Source organism: Aotus nancymaae, unplaced genomic scaffold (genome assembly GCF_030222135.1).
Source record: "Aotus nancymaae isolate 86718 unplaced genomic scaffold, 86718_ANA_hifiasm-v0.15.2.pri h1tg000020l, whole genome shotgun sequence".
In the NCBI taxonomy this organism is placed as follows: domain Eukaryota; kingdom Metazoa; phylum Chordata; class Mammalia; order Primates; family Aotidae; genus Aotus; species Aotus nancymaae.
The window spans coordinates 28,295,908-28,317,103 of NW_026988432.1; the positions used below are offsets into that span (position 1 = coordinate 28,295,908).

Sequence of the window (21,196 nt, forward strand, 5' to 3'; positions counted from 1 at the left end):
GCCGTTTATGTTCTTCTCTAAGCTGGTTATTATAGTTAGCATTTTCTCTAACCTTTTTTCAAGGTTTTTGGTTTCTTTGCATTGAGTTAGAAAGTGTTCCTTTAGCTCAGAAAAGTTTGTTATTATCCACTGTCTGAAGCCTGCTTCTGTCAATTCGTCACACTCCTTCTCGGTCATGTTATGTTCCCATGTTGTTGAGGAGTTGCGATCCCTTGAAGGAGAAGAGGTGTTCTGGTCTTTGATGGTTTCATCTTTTTTGTGCTGTTTTTTTCCCATCTTCATGGGTTTTCCTGGCTGTGGTCTCAGGGAGCTGCTTGATGAGGTTGTTTGTCTGCCTGTCGGGCACTACCTGGTTTCTATGATCTCCTTCAGGTTGCTAGGTAAACTTCCTGTGTCTTTTTTGTTTACACTGGGAGTTTAGGCCCGCCTCTTCTGCTGACCTGGAGGCGCTGCTGGGTGGTCAAGAACGCAGTCCTGTTGCTACATAGGCTTCCTGTGCTTTTTGTTAAAACCTGAGGACTAGTCCCACCCCTTTAATGGTGAGCTATGTCCTTCTTCCACAGGGCTGAATCATTCAGGGTTCAGCTCACGCTGTGGCACTGGCTGCTCAACCTGCTAAGAGTTAGTGCTTCAGCCCTCTGGGGTTTGTAGGGGAGGGTAGGGACCCACCCAGCCACACTGCCTGACTCCCCGTTTTCAGCTCCTTCTCTCCTGTCATGGGGGAGGGGCCCACCCAGCTGCTCTCTCTGTCCTTCCGCCTTCAGCTCCCTCTTTCTCCGAACAGGGGGAGGGGGCAATAGCTTAGTCCACAGTCTCTCCAGGCCAGCTTATGGGCTTATGCATTTGCTTAGATCTGTGCGCCAATCCAGGACACTGTCCTGGATTATTATTCAACTCTACGCTTGCAATTCCCAGCGCTTGACTGGCAAAAATCCCCTGTTCTGTATATTGCTGAGGCTTTGGGGGAAGTGCTGTATCTGGACCAGAGTGCCAGAGGGGGAACCTCCGACTCACCGGTCGGATGCACTTTCTGGGTGAAGCCGCACCTCTCCCTGCCTCGGTCTGCCCTGCCTGGGCTTTGCTCACCGTCGGACCAGACCTGTTGAAATGCACTTGGTACCTCGGTTAGAGCTAGGAGATCTCTGGATTTCTGTGTCTCTCTCACTGGGTGTTGTGCACCAGAGTTGTGTCTATTCGGCCATCTTGACTCCCTCTGTCTGTAGATTATCTTTTCAAAGATGTTTGTATCTCCTTCTGGAGCAAAAGATAAGCATGGTTACTGACCATTCTAAGAAATTCTGATTCCCTCAGCTCAGGGTTCTGTCCTGTAATATAACTTACTGCATGTGGAGGTGTTGTCTGACCTTTGTCACATCACCCTGAGCAAACTGGGGCTTGGGGAGGTAGTGCAGTATTACAGATGCTCTGATCACTGCTCTTGCTGTGACTAACAAACTGCCCTCTGTCTCTGACCCATAAATACCTCTTCTTCCAGGATCCATGAACTATAGACTGGATAACTTGTTAACTCACAAGTAGGGTACAATTTCACTTTCACAGGTCTTCACAATGTGAAGTGGTATAATATTATTTGAAGGTAGACTGTGATAAATTAAAGGTGCATACTATAAACTCTAGGGCAACCACTAAAAATAAATTGAAACAGAAATATAGCTAGTAAGCCCAAAATGGAAATAAGATAGAATCATAAAATTATACTCAGTTCAAAGGCAGGCAGGAAAAGCAAAATAAATAATAGTGGAACAAGAGCAACAAAAAAATCTAGATTTAAATCTATCCATGCCAAAAATTAAGTCAAATGCAAAGAATCCTGATGCCTCAATTAAAAGAAATTTTCAGATTGGATAAAAAGCAAGACCTAGCTATGTGTTGTGTATAAGAAACCAACCTTAAACATAAAGGAATAGATAGGTTAAAAGTAGAAGGATAAAAGAAGTTTTACTATGTAAGCACTCATAAAAACAAGGGTAGGATGACTATATTAATAGCAGACAAAGTAGACTTCAACACAGGGAGCATTACCAGGGATAAAGAGAGATGCCATGTAATAATAAATAAGTCAATTCACCAAGGAGACATAACAATCATAAATGTGTATACAACAGAGCTTCAAACTACATGAAATAAAAACTAATAGAATTGCAAGAAGATGGCTGGGTGTGGTGGCTCATGTCTGTAATCCCAGCACTTTGGGAGCCCGAGGCAGGCAGATCATGAGGTCAAGAGATCATCCTGGCCAATGTGGTGAAACCCCGTCTCTACTAAAATTATAAAAATTAGCTGGGCGTGGTGGCGCATGCCTGTAGTCCCAGCTACTTGGGAGGCTGAGGCAGGAGAATCACTTGAACCCAGGATGTGGAGGTTGCAGTGAGCTGAGATCACGCCACTACACTCCAGCCTGGCGAAAGAGTGAGACTCTGGCTCAAAAAAAAAAAAAGTACAAAAAAAAAAAAAAGGAATTGTAGGAAGATACAGACAAATCCATAATTGAAGAAGTCAACACTTCTTAGTAATTGATACAACAAATAAACAGAAAATTTGTAATAATACAGAAAACCCAAACAATACTAACCACCAACTTGATTAGTTGACATTTATAAAACATACTACCCAACAACATCAGTGCACATGAACCATCCACTAAGACAGACCATATATGGGGCCGTAAAACAAACCTCAGTAAATTTAAATGACTTAAGATCACCTAGAGTATATTCTTTGACCACAGTGAAATTAAATGATTTAATAGAAATCAGTAAGAAAGATATCTGGAAAATCTCCGAATACTTGGAAATTGAACAGTACACCCATGTGTCAAAAAGAAGTTTACAAGTGAAATAGAACACATTTAAAGTAAGCAAAAGTGAAAATGCAATGTATCAAAATTTGTGGGACCCAGCAAAAGCTCAGAGAGAAATTTATAGCCTTACATAAGTTAATGTCTACACAGCACAAAGTGCTTTGCACATGGCAAGCGCTCACAAAACATTAGCTCTTATTGTTATTAGGTGTATATCAGTACTCTCATTGACAAAATGATGAAGTTGCCACATTATCCTTGTTGGTTCCTATGCAGTAGATGCTGGAACTTTGTCACTTTGAAGATATTATAAGGAGAGGAGGGATTTAAACCTAAGCAGTCCGACACCAGGTACGTTCTGTAAACCACTGCATCATGCTATGTCTAGATTTTCAGTGGTTTTCAAGTCACATTACTAGTAAATATCACAGGCAGGACTCAAGTCTAGGCCTTCTGACTTTGAGTAGTTCATTGTCCACTTTACCATGATGTCTATTCTAATTATTCAGGTTTGATCTGTCTTATCTCCCAAATTATATTGCATCTTTCTTGAAGAAAGAAAATGGTATCATCCATTTATTTCCCTGGCAAATCCTCAAGAGAGCTCCTCTGATGAATGGGCTGTCAATACATGTATTGACTAAAATACAGTAACTGAAGGGAAAACTCAAGTCGATGAGGAAATATATATGAATTTTACATATCTATTGTTGTTTTAAAAAAACTTAGCTCTCTACTTCTACCTCTTAGGAGAGTGGCCATTTTTAGCAAGCAAGTATGTTTGCCTGACAACCACAAACTAGCTCCTTTTTACCTTCCTCTATTCCAGAAAAGCTTCTTGTTTCTATTAATCTGTGATCTATTAATAATAATCATTCACTGGTTTCATGACAAGTGGTTAAATGTGAACAGACATTACTCAAAGTATACAACTGATTAATCAGAATATGACATTGGGCAATCACTGCTCAAAGCTAATAGCATAATGGAAGGTGATGTGCTATACTTGGATTTCATGAGTTGCAGCCAAATATGGTAGGTAGAGGAGGGCTGTAAAACAAGCACTGTGAAAAAGTACCTTCCTTTGAAAGGTTGTCTTTGAGTTACACTGACAAAGCATTCAGTCCTACTTTCACTAAAGGTTTTACTTAAATTTTTTCTGTTGTTGGCTGTGTCTCATGCAGAGATTTTCAGAGGAATAAAAGTTCTTCTATTTGAACAGTTTTAATGGTTGCTCTACAAATTGATAAAAGCCACACATCTGTTGTAATCATCATCACTAAAAGTACTATTATGTGCAAAATTATAACCTGGTAGTAGAAAATAGAAGCTCATATCTTTGAATAAATTGTTTCACATTCCTTGCTGGTGTTGCAGTCAGACAGCATCTGAAAGGTTTGGCTAAACTACTTATACCTTTCACTCAAATATTTTCTTTTTGAAAAACTGAGCTAATGCTCCATTTTGTTATGTAGAAATTGCTGGAGACATGATAAAGTAAGAAGAAATATCCGAGCTAGAGTCCTGCTCCTCCCACTTGCCTGGGTCACCCCAGTCTAGTTTCTTGTCCTTCTGATCCTTTTTACTGTTCTGTAGGACAGAGATTTTTTATCAGCCTCATGGGATTGTTGTGAGAATTAAATAAATAGTGTTTGTACAGCACACTGTCCATAATAAACATTTAGGATAGATTTGTTTCCTTTGTTTTTGATACATAAATTATACCTCCCTTCTGCAAGTGATAGTTTTATCATTTTCTAAAATAGAGTGAGTTTGAATGCAAAAACATGAGAATGTCAGCTTTAAAACATACAAATGAGAGCCAATTTGAAAAAGGAATTTAGTTAGAAACCCAGCCTCATGCCTACTCTGCAGCTTTCCCAGTGGAAATGGAAATTCCTTGAGGCTTAGAAGAAAGCCGGTATAGGCCAGAGTCAACAAAGCAAAACTGTCATTGCGTTACTTTGTTCTTGGTGGTGTGACACATAAGTACGCTCCCTTTTGTTGGTTTCTCATGTCTTTGAGTAGTATGTGAATACTGTAAGTTCTGTTTAGCTTTGATTATGTGCATTTTGTTATCTCGATTAGTGATTATCAAGGGGATGGATGCACATGCCCCAGAGGTTGCACTAACAGTTCGTCCATAGAAGCATGGAAATAAAATATTAGAGCTTTTATTTATTCATCTAAAAATAAAGAGATTTAGTTTTACTAATAGTATTGGCCTTTACAATGTGCCAGGATCTGTGTCAGCTTCGGTACTCCAGATATCCCGACAGAGGAGATAGGAGGAGTTCCTCAACTCGTAGGGCTTGGCATACATGAGCTCACTTGTTCATTCACATAAAGCTTAGTGTAGTATGTGTGTTCCTGGTTACAGTATCTGGATTTAACTAAACCCTCATGAAATAGCGTGTTTCCCCACAGACTGAAGGTAATAGAAAAATATAAGCACATATGACAAAAGATAATGGCAGAGCAGACATCCCCCTCCTCCTAGAACAAGTGCCACATTACAGGGGGAAAACAATGACAAACCAGTCTAATCTCACAAGAAATGGATCCATAAAATTTATCAGGAAGACTGTTGGCACTATGAATTTATATTCACTGTAACAAACAATGCATCTTACTGTGGGTGAATATTATGCTTGCTGATGGTTCTGTGAAACCGCTGTGATTAGTGGGACATAGAACTAATTACCCAGATTATTTTCAATAACATTTTAATGAGTACAAAAAATGTGTTTCGTATCATTGATTTCTAAAAATCTAATTCATTTTATCTTTATCTCATTTGTTTACATTTATTTTTATGAACATTTTATAATATATAAAATATCAGTGTTGTAATATATTGTATGATTTAGAAAGAACTAGAACATATATTGCAAGCACGTCCTCATTTTTTTACTTGTAGATGTGCACAACCTGAAAAGTTTGGAGACCTCTGGTCTAGATTCTGGCTGATCATCAAAATCACCTGGAGAGCCTGATGTATGATGGCAGGTCCCTGACCAGGCCCTGGAGTCAGCCTTTCACAAGGCTTCTCAGCTGCTTCTGATGATCAGCCATGCTTGAGAACTACTTCTTGTTTATGTTATCTACTGCTATAAACAAAACAAAACAAAAATCTAGTAGTGCAGTGTCAGCTTTGAGCACGTTAGAAAGAAAAAAAAAAGTCAGTAATCTTCAAGCATTGTAACATCTACTTTTTAATTTTTTTATTATCTGTTTTTAACAGATATGCTCCTACTTTTTAAATGTCTTTTGGTCAAAGAAGATAATTTTATGGTTAGGTGTTAGGTTGACCCATATGAAATTGCTAACATTAAACCGTATTTTTACCAACAAAAATAGCATTTCATATGTTAACCATTCTTTTTCTCAGAAAAACTATGCTCATGTTTGCAACCTGTGAAGATATTTACACAAAAGGAAAGCATTTAATTTGCATATTTGTTGTTGCATATTTTTAAAATAGGATTTTAATCTATTATGCTTTGCTATCTGTGTTGTGTCTTTCTTCAAAGATTTATTCACTATATTATAGAAACCAATTTCTGGACCTGCTGTGTGTAAACTCTGTGAACAAAATATTAATCCCAGAAACTCAAAAAGACTTAAAATCCAACATGGGGAGGAACAAGGCTCATAGGCACATACCGAAAAACCAACTTATGGACGAAATAAGCAACTTGCAAAGGAGCCTAGTGGTGCCAGCAAACTGCTTGAGATAAAGAAATGGTTTATCTGGAATCACAAGCAGTGTCACCAGTCATGGGCTGCCTTTGTTCTCACTCATTGCCACAGAATTGTGAGGCACATGCTTGTTAACGGTCATGGCACCAGCTAAGTCTCTTTACCTTCCAGGACAAATGCATTTAGTGTCATTTATGTAATATAGTGTACTTTCCACTAGAATGGTTAAGATAAAAGTTATTGTACTCTTAAACAATTAACATTTAAGAGAGTAATTCTGAAAGAAAATGCATTAAAATGTTTATGAATAATTGTTTGTAACTTAATATATTTAACCTATAAAATAGAAGACATAAAAGGTAATGCTCAACTTGACAAAAACACAGTAAGTTTTTATATTTTTGCATGTCTGACTACAAACATCTAAATGTTATTTTCTTGAGTTTAAAAGGGATCTGCAGTCTTCCTGATTTATGAACATTGTGGTTTTTTAAATAATTTGCTGAAAAATGTTTTCATTGTTAGTGACAAATATTTAGGGACAGTGTTATTTCCAGAATGCTACTGTGTTAATATCTTGCAACATACTTTGTGCTGGGCTATAACATGAAGCAAAAGTAATTATAGGTTGCTATTCATTATCCCTGGTGATCAGGGTAAGGGAAATGTGGCTAAATTAAATTCATAGATAATCTCCAAAACATCATTTTAGCCATTAGCTTCAAATTCCTTTCCTGTTGCGCCCTTTTGAGAGAGAAAGAGAGAGAGAGGTACTACTGAGCTTCAAAAGTGATAGGCTTTAAGGTTTAGCTTTCTCTCCTCACTTTTCTGTTGGATACTGCTCTCTAAATGAAATATAAATGCAAGGTCGGGCAGCACAAGAAAGTAGAATTCAGGAGGCTACTTAATTCACAAAATAAATAATCAGCCCTGGGTATTGAGGGGTTGCCTCTGATTCAGCTGTCAAATCCAACAGAGAGCAAACTGCATTTAGGTGAGGGCTAGTGAATTAAAAGCCAGGTCATTGTAGGAATGGAATCATTATAGTTTGACTACCATGTAAGAAAAGCATCTACTAAAAATATATTTCATACATCTACTTGTTTAAAAAATAACACTTTACATTACAGGTGATCACCTTCTTTAGTTCAAGGTTGCTGCAAGCTGGAGCTGAGCTGTCAGTAGAACGGGTCCTGGAAATAATTAAGCAAGGTGTCGTTGCACTGCCCAAAGACAGACTGAAGGTAAGATGGCTAAAGAAATGTCCACTTAACACTGCTGTGTCCCTTGATGTAAATGTTAGTGTCTGAGCAGGCTCTATCCAGAATCATGCTACTTAACCAGTACATAGACTAGAAGGGCTCCTCAGAACTTTGATAAAGGTTTCTGACAGCTTTTCAAAAGCAAATAGCAAAAGAAGCATTAATACTTTCATACCACCACGTATCTTACAAGTAATCATGGCATGCACTATAATTCCAATACTGTTAATAAAGGGACACCTTATTTTTTTTAACCCAGTGAAACAAATTCAACCTTAAAAGTATCATCAAGAGTTGATGAGAAGGTGGTGATTACAACAGTAGCTGATACTTAACACAGTGTGACTCAGTGCCACATAGGTTCTACATGTATTATATCAAGCTCATTCAGTCCCTGCCACAGCCCTTTGAGGTGGGTAGTGGTATCATCCTAATTTTTCAGATGAGGAAGCTGATATACAGCAAGGTTAAGAAACTTAGCCAAAGCTATACAACTGGAAAATGACTGTTTGCTGTGTGCCTGCGATGTAGTAGTAGAAAGAGATTAACTTTGTGGAGAAGGTGAGGAAATGCTGTATTTGAAGAGGCATTTACATCTGTGTGATAGATGTATTCCTGAAGTGGTCTCATGATATAAAACTCATACTTCAAGGCTAATTATCCCATAAGAAAAGATGTAAAGGGGATGCTTTGGGGGAATGCATGAATGTACAGCATTGCAGCTTACTTTTACTTTACTGTTCTTTTTAATTTTTTCTTCATTTGCTCTAATTTTTTAGAGTGCTTTCACCTAAATTACCAACACAGGAGGTCATAGTGGATATTTGGCCTTCATAATGTTTTATCACAACTAACGTCTGTTCCAATGTTACTGTTTCTGGGGGGCTGTGTTTTTCAGCACTATCACTAGAACCACTGCTTAATGAATGCTTGAGAGATATTGTTGCAGGATATAAAAATATTTTCAATTATAATAACAGAGTTTGTAAAATAACAGCACATTAGTCATCATAATCACTTACAGAAGTTCCACTGTATATAAACAACAGTGAGATTCACACGGTCCTGAGTAAAGATGGCAAATGTTCTGTTTATCAGCCAAAGTGGCACCACCATGTGGTAAGAGCATAAAAAAAGGCTACAGTTCACTGGGCCCTCCAGCTTGGATGTGTTCCTATTCCGGACAATTTTTTAAATGTAGAGAATTCATATTATTTCCATTTTTACATAAAGTAAGACCTTGGTTTGTTGTTTGGGGTATTTTTGTGGGATTTTTTGAACTATTGCAAATTTACGTAAACTATACTATGTGAACTAGTACAAAAAAGCAATCCATGAAGATTAGAGTGGCTACTCCCAGGAAGTGATGGATCTTGGTGTCTAAGCTCAGTCAAGAACAAAGGAGAAATATCAAGAGGCTGCCAAAAAAGGACACTGCAATGGATCTGGGAGAGGGGGATTTTGATGAGATCAAAGAAGCAGCACAGTGGACGTAATAGCAATTGCGATGAGAGAGCAGGATATTTAGATTTCAGATGTCAAAAGTGGAGCAGATCTTGGGGATGACATAGTCTGGATTTGGCCATGAGTATGGGGACTAGAGATGGATGGATGTGGATTTGGCCATGAGTATGGGGAACTGAAATGGGTGAATGTGGATGAAAGTCACTGTGATTGAGCCATTAACAGTTCATGAATTGGGAGCCTAGGATGGGTCACTCACATGAGCATCTTCCTAGTCACCCCAGATGATGACAAGTCAGAGGGGAAATGCCATGGTAAATGGGAGAATGGCCTAGAAGTCAGTAGGGGCAGCTACCAGGGAGAGAAGAGGCTGGTACCAGCTTCATAGGGGAAGAACCTTTTGTTTAAGGGCAGAGTAATAATAGTGAGGGAACTACAATGAAAGCAAAGAGGACACCAACCTTCAGACCCTGAAGGGTATGAAATATGAAAGAATGTGCAGCCTCCTCTTCCAAAGGTTCCAGAGGAATCAGAATCCTGCTGGGAGAGCCTGATTTCATGTAAAGAAGAAGTAGGGAGGGAGGATGCAGTACAAGGCCTGAGAATGTAGGGATACTTAATAACCACAAAGCTGAGTTTCAAAAAGGCACTATGAGTATGGGAGGATGAGAAGAAACAGATTGGATCGGGGGAGAGAAAGCACAAAGCAATATGGGAACACCGCACCGGAGAGGGTGGCTGTTTGGAATGACCAGTGAGATAAGGAGATGTGACATGTTAGGTTTCAGCATGCCACCGTGTTCTATCAACACCGAATAATCTTTAACAAGCATCTGCTCAGTGAGGGCCCTTGTTCTACATGCTTGGATTACACTGGCAAGCAGAGATCATGCCGTCCCAGGCCCATAGGCTAGTAGGAGGAGATAACAAGGACTAGTAAGCATAATAAATAACAGAAGGATCTAGTGTATTAGAACATGGAAAGTGCTGTGGACAACAGAGAAAAAACAGGGCAGGATAAGGGGTTGGGGAGTATCTGTGAGAATGTGGTAGGAGAAAGTTATAGAATTAAAAGGGTGGTCTGGGCAACATTGAGCAAAGATAAGAAGGAGGTGAGCAAGTGTAACATGCTGACACCGGAGGAGTTCTAAGCACTAGAAACAGCTACTGAAAATGTCCTCAGGCAGGAGGACACCAGGCATGTTGCAGAAATAGCAAAGAGGGGACCACAGTAGCTAGAGCCGCAGGATCAAGGGGAGAGTCGTATGTAGCAGATGGACAAGATGATGGGGGTGGGAGGTGTCTTGTAGACCATTTTAATAGTTTTGGTTTCTTTTCTGAGTGAAATGGGAACCAGCGCAAGATTTTAAGAAGAGGAGTGGAGAAAGACTAGGAGCCAAATGCCATGGTAAATGGGAGAATAGCCTATAAGTCAGTGGGGGCAGCCACCAGGGAGAGAAGAGGCTGATACCAGCTTCAGAGGGGCAGAGCCTTTTGTTTAAGGGCAGAGGAATAATAGCTAATGTTGTTTAAATTTTAGTAGACGCACTGGCTACTGTGTTGAGAAGCAGAACAGCCAGGTAGAAGACTGTTGCTTGTTATGCTGTAAAAGAAGAATTAAGCATTTCATTTTATGCCAGAGGGCAATGGGTAGAAATTGGACCAAGACTGGTGTGAGTTTAATTTAACCTAAGGAAATGCTTTCTGACTACTGAAGTTGTTTAGCGATCAATATGTGGCTTCATGAAATAATTCATGAATACTTCAATGAAGTATTCATGATAAAGCCTGGATGGTAAATAGAAGATCACCCAATGGCAGGGGACTCAAATCCAAGACAGAGGGGGCATAGGCCGAAAGAATTCCTATTAATGGAAAGTTACACAGGATGAACCCAAAGATTTCTTGCAGTTCTTAAGAGTCTAGAATTCTGTTATAATTCTATGATGAGTTTTGCGGGGCAGTACTCTAGTAACTCTATTTACAGATATTCAGAGGTCAAGGCCCCATTGTTACCCAGTAAAGTCTGGGGTTCTTAGACTGGAATACCAGACCATATATTCACAATGTAACCCCAACTCACCATTCCAGTCTTTTCTCTCCCTATTTCCTTTTACCCACTCATTGCACCAGCAACCAGAACTCTTTCTGTCTTTTGCTTCTTCCTTTCCTGCATTTTTGGATTTGCTCACACAGTTCTTTCTTCTTGATAATTCCTTCTCCCAACTTTGCTTTCTCTTTTCTCTTTTCTTTAGAGGCAGGGTCTCCCTATCTTGTCCAGGCTGGAACACAGTAGCTTTTCATAGGCTTGATCATGGCGCACTAGAGCCTTGAAGTTCAGGCCTCTGCCATCTCTGTGCCCCAGCCTCCAGAGTAGTGGGATGGTAGGCACTCAGCAGTATGCCTGGCCCACCTTTGCTTTTTGCCTTTCTAAATTCTAAGGGTTCATTAAAGGCCTTGATAAACTTAACAACTTTTGTGAAGCTGTTCCCTTTACTCCTCAGTGGGCGTTCCCTCCTCAGACCACCCGTAACACTTTATGCCTACAACCTGCGAGCCTCCTGTCATCTTCTAACCTATGTTTAGTTGTTTAAATGTTAGATAAATGAAAAGTTCACTTTATATATTGTAATGAGGAAATTGTTAGAATTTAAGAGTTTGGGAGTAACATTTTCTATCTCTAGACCTGCTTTTCTAAATTTTATTCTGTCATCCTCTTTGGAAATTGAATTCATGGAAATATTTCTTTCTCTGTGTGCCAGTTACCCCTAGACACTGCAGATACAGCAATGGACAACAGTCAAAATCCCTGCCCTCTTAGAGCTTTGTTTTATGGAGAAGATGCACAATACAATAAATAAGTAAATATGTGTTATTTTAGATAGCAGCCAGTAATAAAAAGTAAATAGGCTGGGTGCAGTGGCTCACGCCTGTAATCCCAACACTTTGGGAGGCCAAGGCAGGTTGATCACTTGCGGCCAGGAGTTTGAGACCAGCCGGGCCAACATGGCCAACATGGCAAAACCCCATCTATACTAAAAATACAAAAATCTGCCAGGAGTGGTGGCATGCGCCTGTAGTCTCAGCTACTTGGGTGGCTGAGGCAGGAGAATCACTTGAACCCAGAAAGTGGAGGTTGCAGGGAGCTGAGATCATGCCACTGTACTCCAGCCTGGGTGATAGGGTGAGACCCTGTCTCAAAACAAACAAATAAATAATAAAATAGAAAGTAAATAAATGAGAGGAAGATAGACAATATTGGGAAGGGTCCATTTTAGATAGGATGGCCAGAGGGGAGATACTTGAGCTGATGCTATTGGCGTTTTTTTGTTTTTGTTTTTGTTTTTTTGTGTTTTTTTACATTTTATTTTTAAATAATTTTACACCTACAGAAAAGTTGCAAAAATAGAGTTCATATAAATCTTTTTCCCTTTGTATCCCTTCCTTGTGATCACTTGTAGCCCCTTTCTTTTGGCTTATCTCTCACTAATTGTGTCCTCAGCCCATTTTGTTTACTTATTCCAATCTCAGATTTTATTTTCTAATTCCTTTAGTGAACATTCTTGTCCCAAGACCCCTTCCATGGCCATAGCAGATACTGAAGGTTAATCTTGTAGTTCACTGTAATGCTTACCTTAAATCAAAATGAATTAGTGTACAGCCTAAGTGCTTGAATGTTAATATTTGTTCATTTATTATACTGTGTTCAAAAATAAAATATTATTTATATTTGTGACAGTGACATATTTGAAAAAATGTAACTCTTTTCGTTTTTCAGAATTATGGCTAAATAGAGAAAATACTTGATCTATGGTAGGTCCCAGGCAGGTTGACTCTGATTTAGAACAAGATCCTACTGAGGCCAAGGTCATGAGTAAATTTCTTAAGTGGGCTAGTTAATTTGGTTCTGGAACATAGCAAGAAGTTGTATTCCTGACCTCAGCTTGCCATTTCACTTCATGGTTGCAAAAGGATACAGGATGGATGATTCAGTTTGAGAAAAAAAAAAAAAACTATCACCAGTACTGGAAAAGATTACATTTACTAAAATTACATTTACCCACAGATGGTGAGTCATCCTAGTTGGTTTAAATGATAGCATATTATTACCACAGATGTTACTAGAAAAAAAAAGAAAAGCCTGTTTGTCCTTACAATCAAGCCTTATCTCAATTATTTTAATCATCTTTTTAGATTGAGTGTTTATAATAAAATGAATCACTTAAAACCTCTAGAGTTTAATTCGCAGAATACTACAGTATCTAAAGTTGACTGAAAATTCAAGCTGTGTGTTGAATAATATTTATATTATACTACATAACAGCACATTATAGTCTTTGGAGTCATTTACTTATACTGATAAAATAATTGTCAGGTATTTAATAATAGTTTTATACATGATATTGATGTTGGTTTCAAATTGGAAATGCTATCTTAATAAGCTCTCTGTGAAAATGTGGAATAATGTATACTAATTGATTTGTTGTTTCTTAAAATACGTAAACACTTAGGAAATCAGAATTCTTTCCCACTACCTTCTGGGTTGTTGAGAGGATCACAGTGCCCCCTACTCGTGAGAAATTCACCAGCTAATGTTAGCTGAAGCTGATGAGCCAAAAGTTTCAGAAGTTTCCCTTGCATTGTAGAATTGAAGCCAAATTTGTAGAAGTAGTATTCTTCCAATTTTGGGCAAGTAAACAGTAAGATCTGGAAGCCCATGGAAGAGTAATTGACTTCCAACCAAATAAAATATTTTTCAATCAAATATTATTTGACGTAGCCTTCTAAAATATTTGTGTAATATCCTATGTGGGAATACATACTCTTTGGATAAATCTGTCTGTATAGTTAAACAACTTGGCTATTCAGAGTAAATAGTATTAATATCATTCTAAACATTCTCCTCTTACTGGTATTCTGTGAAGTCTGGGAAAGGCAATACCAGGTAATTATTTTTTCCGGACCCTCCTACTTAAGCAGAGACCTAAAGAACAGGCTTTGAAATCCTGAGTCGCTTATTTCTCCTTTAGGGTTTGGAAGGAAATAAATAAAGTTAGTATATCCTCTGGGAGCCAACTTAGAAGCCGCAGCTCAAAGCTCTCACTGTCTGTATCCACAACAGGGCATGTTGCTGGCTCGCATTTCGCTTACTGTGGAGCAATTTGAATGTCATGGTGATGGGTCAGAATTCATCCAGATCCGTGCGTGTTCTCATACCACTACCACCTCAGATTTTATTATGTCGGGTTCCCAAGTCCCCGCTTTTCTTCAGTTTAGTGAATTATCTATGTCATTTGAGGATTAAGAATTTTACCATATCTACTGTTTGAAAACTAGGTCATGCTTTTCAAGAGGAATTAACCAGAAGTAACTTACCTTTTAGTGTAAATAAGAAAGCATGGAATAATATGTTATTGACATTAACCAAACTTTTCATTTACTCAAGACACTTGATAAGTCATAGGAATTAAAAGTAATTACCAGTTTCACACTAAATGATTTTTAAAGCCTTCATTTTATATCCACTTTTTAAAATACTTTCATGGTTGTCTTCAGTTGCATAAAGAAAAATATAGAAAATTGGCTGGGCATGGTGTCTCACGCATGTAATCCCAACACTTTGGGAGGCCAAGGCAGGTGGTTCACAAGGTCAGGAGTTCGAGACCAGCCTGACCAAGATAGTAAACCCTATCTCTACTAAAAATACAAAAATTAGCCAGGCGTGGTAGTAGGTGCCTATAATCCCAGCTACTTGGGAGATTGAGGCAAGAGACTCGCTTGAACCCGGGAGGCAGAGGTTGCAGTGAGCCAAGGTCATGCCACTGCACTCTAGCCTGGGCGACAGAGCAAAACTCTGTCTCGAAAAAAAAAGAAAAGAAAGGAAAAAGAAAAATATAGAAAATTACACTAACTGAAATTTCAAGAGATATTTCACAGCTTCTTAATATTGACTTGCTTAAAACCTTTTCCCTTTCTCCGATTCGGGGGTCTCTTCCCTATCTCACCCTAAGCAGTTCTCTACCCCTAGAGCAGATTCCTGAGTGCCTTGCTGGGAGGGTCCCCTTGGAGTCCTACAGAAACAAGCACAGCGTGTCCACAGTCACTCTCTCCTGCCTCTCCACACATCCGTGCTCCTCGGGTATCGCTACCTGTGGAAATATGAATAGCCAGCATCCTCCCTCTAACTCAAAAGTACTGTTATATTCCAAGCTCTAGACATTCCATTTCTCAAGTCATTCCTTTTCCTCCACATTGCCACCCTCCCACGTGACTTCTCCACTTTTTCCCCACAGTCTATTTCTATAAACTCCTAATCAGGATCCCCACTTCCACGTCCTTCGTCCTCCCAGTTATCCTTAGCCCTGTTGCTGCCCATACATCCTGCTCTGATCCAGCATGCAAGGCACTTCATGGCCTAGCTATTATCCTTTCAGATAATGTAAGCTCCAGGAGGCCAGGAGTCTTCATATTTTGTTCACTGGGTTTTCTGAAATATACCTGGCACATACTGGGCACTTTAATATTTGCTGAATGGGAGGGAGGGAGAAAATGAGAAAGAGAAGGATACTAACGAAGAATGGGCCTGTTGACCATAATATGTTGCTTCAAGAAAACATTCTTTGAAGAAAGGCTCTCCATAGACTCTTGAAAGGTCGGCTTTTATTCCAAAATATGATAAAGAAGCTCAGTGAGGACTGAAGGTCTTGGTCACTTTGTTGTAGCAGTCGCTTTTTAAAAGTCTATGTTATTCCACACATGCATTCTTATAGCTACAAACTGTGACGATCTCTGCTTTAGTAGATCTCATCAATAAGCTAATTCCTATGTAAATTGGCCTTACTAAATGTTTAATAGTTTCTCAGGGGTTCTCTTCTTGACTATCACCTGCAGTGAGTTCAGGCAGAGTAAAATATTCTGATTTATGCTATGAGGATAAATTTTTCAAGTGATCTCATTTTTTCCTATTTCTGAACCTTTCTCAGATGGTGAAGAGCATGGAGGGCCTGTCAGGCTCTATGAGGATCCAATAAAGAGCCACTGTTTGCTTTTTCTGGTTCATTCTCTGTACTTTCCCTGATGCATGTAGAGCATGCATGTGCTCAGGGCCTGACAGAAACTGACAGGAGCCGAAGCCTCTGGCATCTGACTGGGAAGGTTGAGGACACTGAATGCCTGGCACCATCCACCAGCCCAGCAGCAAAGCCTCTTCTTCAGGCTAGGTCTGCTGCTAGCTTATAACTAATTTAATTGTACAAATGACATCATTCGACCATTTTCTCCTGTATTTCTTTTTATCACTTTAGACTTTTTTTAAAAAAATTGTTTTCTCTCTTTCCTGAAATGTTGTTACCTTTTTTCTGTGGGATGGGAACTAGGAAGCATTCAGCATAAAGGGGACAGCTCTGTGCTGGGCTTCTGTCCTCAAAAGGGAGACAACATTTCACCAGGCCCAAGATGATCTCTGCAGAATTCGACAGTCACAGTGGTTCTCCTGCCCATTCTGACTCTTCTTGAGTTTCTTGTCCAGTAAAGACAAAGATCAAGTCTTAGAAGTTACTTCTGCCTCCCATGGAACAGTAAACACATGCTCATAAATGGCTCCAGAAACTACTAGAATAATGTAGCACCTGATCCTTAGGACCATTTAATCCCCATGTGAGAAATGTTATGTTGTGAACTCCATGACCTCACATGCACACGTGCACACACACACATTTGCAGGATGTCGCTACAGTTTTCCAAGTCACCAGTTTTACACGTTGAGAAGGAAGCAAATGGGCAATCTTAGCCAAGGCCAGTCCCTCAGTTGAATCCCTCAAGTCATTTTGCAGGACAAGGACTGTAGGAAAGCACAATAGAACACCCATAATGTTGATACTAGAATCTCTTCTATTTGGGGGTTATCTAAGAAGGATTCTGGTCACATTGATTCTCCCTCCACCAAAATGAGGATTTCAAGAGAATTCTCTTAATTAATGAACAGTCACCTGGAGAACTCTCTTCAAATGCAGATTCTGGATCCCACCTGAGATTCTAACCTAGTAGACTGGTGATGAACTGAGGAATCTGTCTGGTTAAACAATTCTTTGAGCATTGCTGATAACCTGCCGAAGTAGAAAATCTTTTACGTGTAACCCAAATATAAGATGAGAATTACTTTAAAATGAGACAGAGTAGTAAAATTCCATTAATGAAATCTGTGGTCTTTTAAATATTGCATATGCTCTTCAGTCTGACATAAGTATCCCTCTTTGGCCGGGCGCAGTGACTCACGCCTGTAATCCAGGCACTTTGGAGGCCAAGGCGGGTGGATCACCTGAGGTCGGGAGTTCAAGACCAGCCTGACCAACATGGTGAAACACCGTCTTTATAAAAAAAATAAAATAAAAATAAAAATAAATAAGTATCCCTCTTTTGACTCAACTCCCTTTGTTGTTTACTATTCAGGTAACTTTAATTGAGCACTTGCTCTATACCAGGTGCTCTGGTAGGTATTTTTATATAGGTGATCTCATTTAGTCTCCCTAGCAATTCTATTAGGTGTAAGGATAATTTCCCTTCTGCAAGTGAGGAAACTGAGGCTAAGGAGTTCATTGGAGCCAGGTGCAGTGACTCATGCCTGTAATCCCAGCAATTTGAGAGGCTGAGGCAGGAGGATCATTTGAGCTCAGGAGTTTGAGACCAGCCTGGGAAACATAAGGAGACCTCATCTCTACTAAAACTCCCCCCGTACTCAGCGCGCGCCAGAAAATTAGCCTGGTGTAGTGGCACATACCTAAAGTCCCACCTATTCAAGGGGCTGAAGCAGGAGGATCACTTGGGCCCTGGAAGTCAAGGCTGCAGTGAGCCCTGATCCTGCCACTGTACTCCACCCTAGGTGACAGACAAGATTATTTTAGTCCCTCTTATCTTTGAGCTATAGATTTCAGCTGTTCATTCTTTCAAATCCTAATTTTTTGCTTCCTCTTAACCCATTTGCTTATTAGACCAATTTATGTAACTGAAAGCATACATAATACACCAAATTAAGTCCTTGATTTTGACAATATCTGTACTCAGTGTTGTAGAGTAACCTTTGAAACTTCTGAAAGTTGTGTCCATTACTGCTTTATGGAGTACTGAAAGGCTGTTAGGCCTTTCTTGTACCTAATATTGAAATTGCAGTAAACATGCAGTGGCTTAATGTCATACTTACTTTCTGGCTAATCATTCTTGATAAACAGGCTAATCCATGGTATTCATTATAAATGTCTTACATTATTTTTGTTTAATTAAACATATTTTAGATTTCTAAGCAGTTTATAACCAGTTTTTTTCCTTGTAATGGGTAAGTAAATTAAGCATAGTTTTTACTTTGTAATCCTAGAATAGAAAAATTTAGTCTTTATTATTGCATCTTGAATATAGTCCGAAAAAACTAAAACACTTAAATGAAAAGTGATAAAGAGCCGGGCACGGTGGCTTAACGCCTGTAATCCCAGCACTTTGGGAGGCTGAGGCGGGTGGATCACAAGGTCAAGAGATCGAGACCATCCTGGTCAACATGGTGAAACCCCATCTCTACTAAAAATACAAAAAATTAGCTGGGCATGGTGGCGCGTGCCTGTAATCCCAGCTACTCAAGAGACTGAGGCAGGAGAATTGCCTGAACCCAGGAGGCGGAGGTTGCGGTGAGCCGAGATTGCACCATTGCACTCCAGTCTGGGTAACAAGAGCGAAACTCCGTCTCAAAAAAAAAAAAAAAAACAAAAAAAAAAGAAAAGGGATAAATAATCTGATTCTTTTGGTAGCAAAATAAATCTTGCAGGCCAGGTATGGTGACTCATGCCTGTAATCTCAGCACTTTGGGAGTCTGAGGCCGGCAGATCAAAAGGTCAAGAGATTGAGACTGTCCTGGCCAACATGGTGAAATCCCATCTCTACTAAAAATACAAAAATTAGCTGGGCATGGTGGCATGCACCTGTAGTACCACCTACTTGGGAGGCTGAGGCAGTAGAATCACTTGAACCTGGAAGGTACAGGTTGCAGTGAGCCGAGATCAGGCCTCTGCACTCCAGCCTGTGTGACAGACCTAAGTGACAGAGTGAGACTCTGTCAAAAAAAAAAAAAATGGAACCAGTTGTCCTTATTTGTCTGTCTCAGTTTTGACTCTTCTGTTAGATTTGTCCAAATATTGGACCAATATTTCAGGGAACTTCCTTATCTCTGACTAATATAATGTCAATTACTGGATTGTGAAAATCACTCCCAGCATGTTCTACTTGCCCCACTTGAATATCTACTCTTTTAAAAACCCAGCATTAAAAATGGTAAGTTGTACACTGTCTGTGTCTAGAAATGATCTTTGCTCATCAAAGCATGCTTTTTCAAATAGAAATTACCCTATTACATTTAAAATATGAAATAGTTAAAGTCAGCTTTTCTTTGGTGTTAGATAAGTTAAACTTGAGATGGGTTTGGTGTTAAATTATATTGTTGCTCACTAGTCTCACAGTGAAATTGGAAGGAACACATTTTATACCCAATTTAAGAAGTTTATTGAGTCATAAGAATAATTCCCTATTTCTGGCCATACGTCATATCTAGAACATAGTCAAGATCTCACCTACTAATAAAGCTAACCCCTTCTTTTTTTATTTTTGTTTTTTTCTTGAGAGAGAGTCTCACTCTGTTGCCCACACTGGAGTGCAGTGGCACAGTCTCAACTCACTGCAACCTCCGCCTCCCAGGTTCAAGAGATTCCCGTGCCTCAGCCTCCTGAATAGCTGGCACTACAGGCATGTGCCACCATGCCCAGCTAATTTTTTGTATTTTTAGTAGAGCCAGGGTTTCACCGTGTTAGCCAGGATGGTCTCGATCTCCTGCCTTCATGATCCGCCAGCCTCAGCCTCCCAAAGTGTTGGGATTATAGGTGTGAGCCACCACACCCAACCTCCACTTTTTTTTAACAGTGTAAATTGAAAGATCATATATACAAATAAACTATAGATGTATTTTTTTAAATAATAGTTACAAAGTAAATAATTGTATAATGGCTATTTAGATCAAGAAATGGTCATTGCCAACAGCCCAGAAGTCCCAATATACCCTCTAGAAGTAAAAACTGTCCTGATTTTGGGGATAACTGTCATCGCTGTCTTCATAATTTTACCATCTGTGTGTATATTTCCAAATGTGTGGTTTCCAGTTCTGACCTTTTCATAAATGGAGCCATGCACTATATTTTCCTTTGCAACTTTCTTCTTTCACTCAACATTTTGTTGATGAGAGACATTTATGTTTTTAGACGTTTGTTCCTGTCCACGGAGGTATTAGTATTACATTATGTAAGTAGTTCAGTTTACCCATTCTGCTATTGATAGACATCTAGATCTTTTAAAATTTTGAGCTACAAAAAAATTCCCCAAAATAAATGAAGTAAAACCTGAAATAACTGAAAAGAAATAGAGATAATTCAAAAATAATAGTTGGAGACTTTGATACCCCAATAATAGAACATAGAAAGACAGCAAGAATATAGACTTGAGCAGCACCATCAACCAACGTGATCTAACTGACATCTACAGAGCATTCCACCCAACGGCAGCAGAATACATATTCTTTTCAAGTACACATGGAACCCTCTCCAGGATAGACCACGTGCTGGGTCACAGAACAAGTCTCAAATTTGAAAGGAATGAAATCATACAGATATGTTTATTGACCAAAACATAATTAAATTAGAAATCAACAAAAGAAAGGTATTTTCGAAATCTAATATTTGGAAGTTAAGCAACATACTTTTAATGAGCCATAAGGAAAATTTAAAAACAGTTTGAACGAAATGAAAATGAAAATACAGCATATCAAAATATGTGAGATGCAGTTCAAGTGGTGCTTAGAGGAAAAGTTATAACTTTAAATCCTACATTAGAATAAAAGAAACATCAGATAATCTAAGCTTCT

The 21,196-nt window shown here is 39.2% G+C and overlaps 1 protein-coding gene across 8 annotated transcripts in view; it reads left to right on the plus strand.

Moving 5' to 3' along the window:
- The window catches only part of DYM (dymeclin), a 432,063-nt gene that overhangs the window by 365,796 nt on the left and 45,071 nt on the right, over positions 1-21,196 (plus strand). For all 8 annotated transcript variants that reach the window (XM_064379196.1, XM_012440797.3, XM_064379199.1 and 5 more), the window contains one exon: positions 7,654-7,767. In XM_064379196.1, coding sequence (XP_064235266.1) covers positions 7,654-7,767 — 114 coding nt within the window. The remainder of the gene's footprint in view (positions 1-7,653; positions 7,768-21,196) is intronic.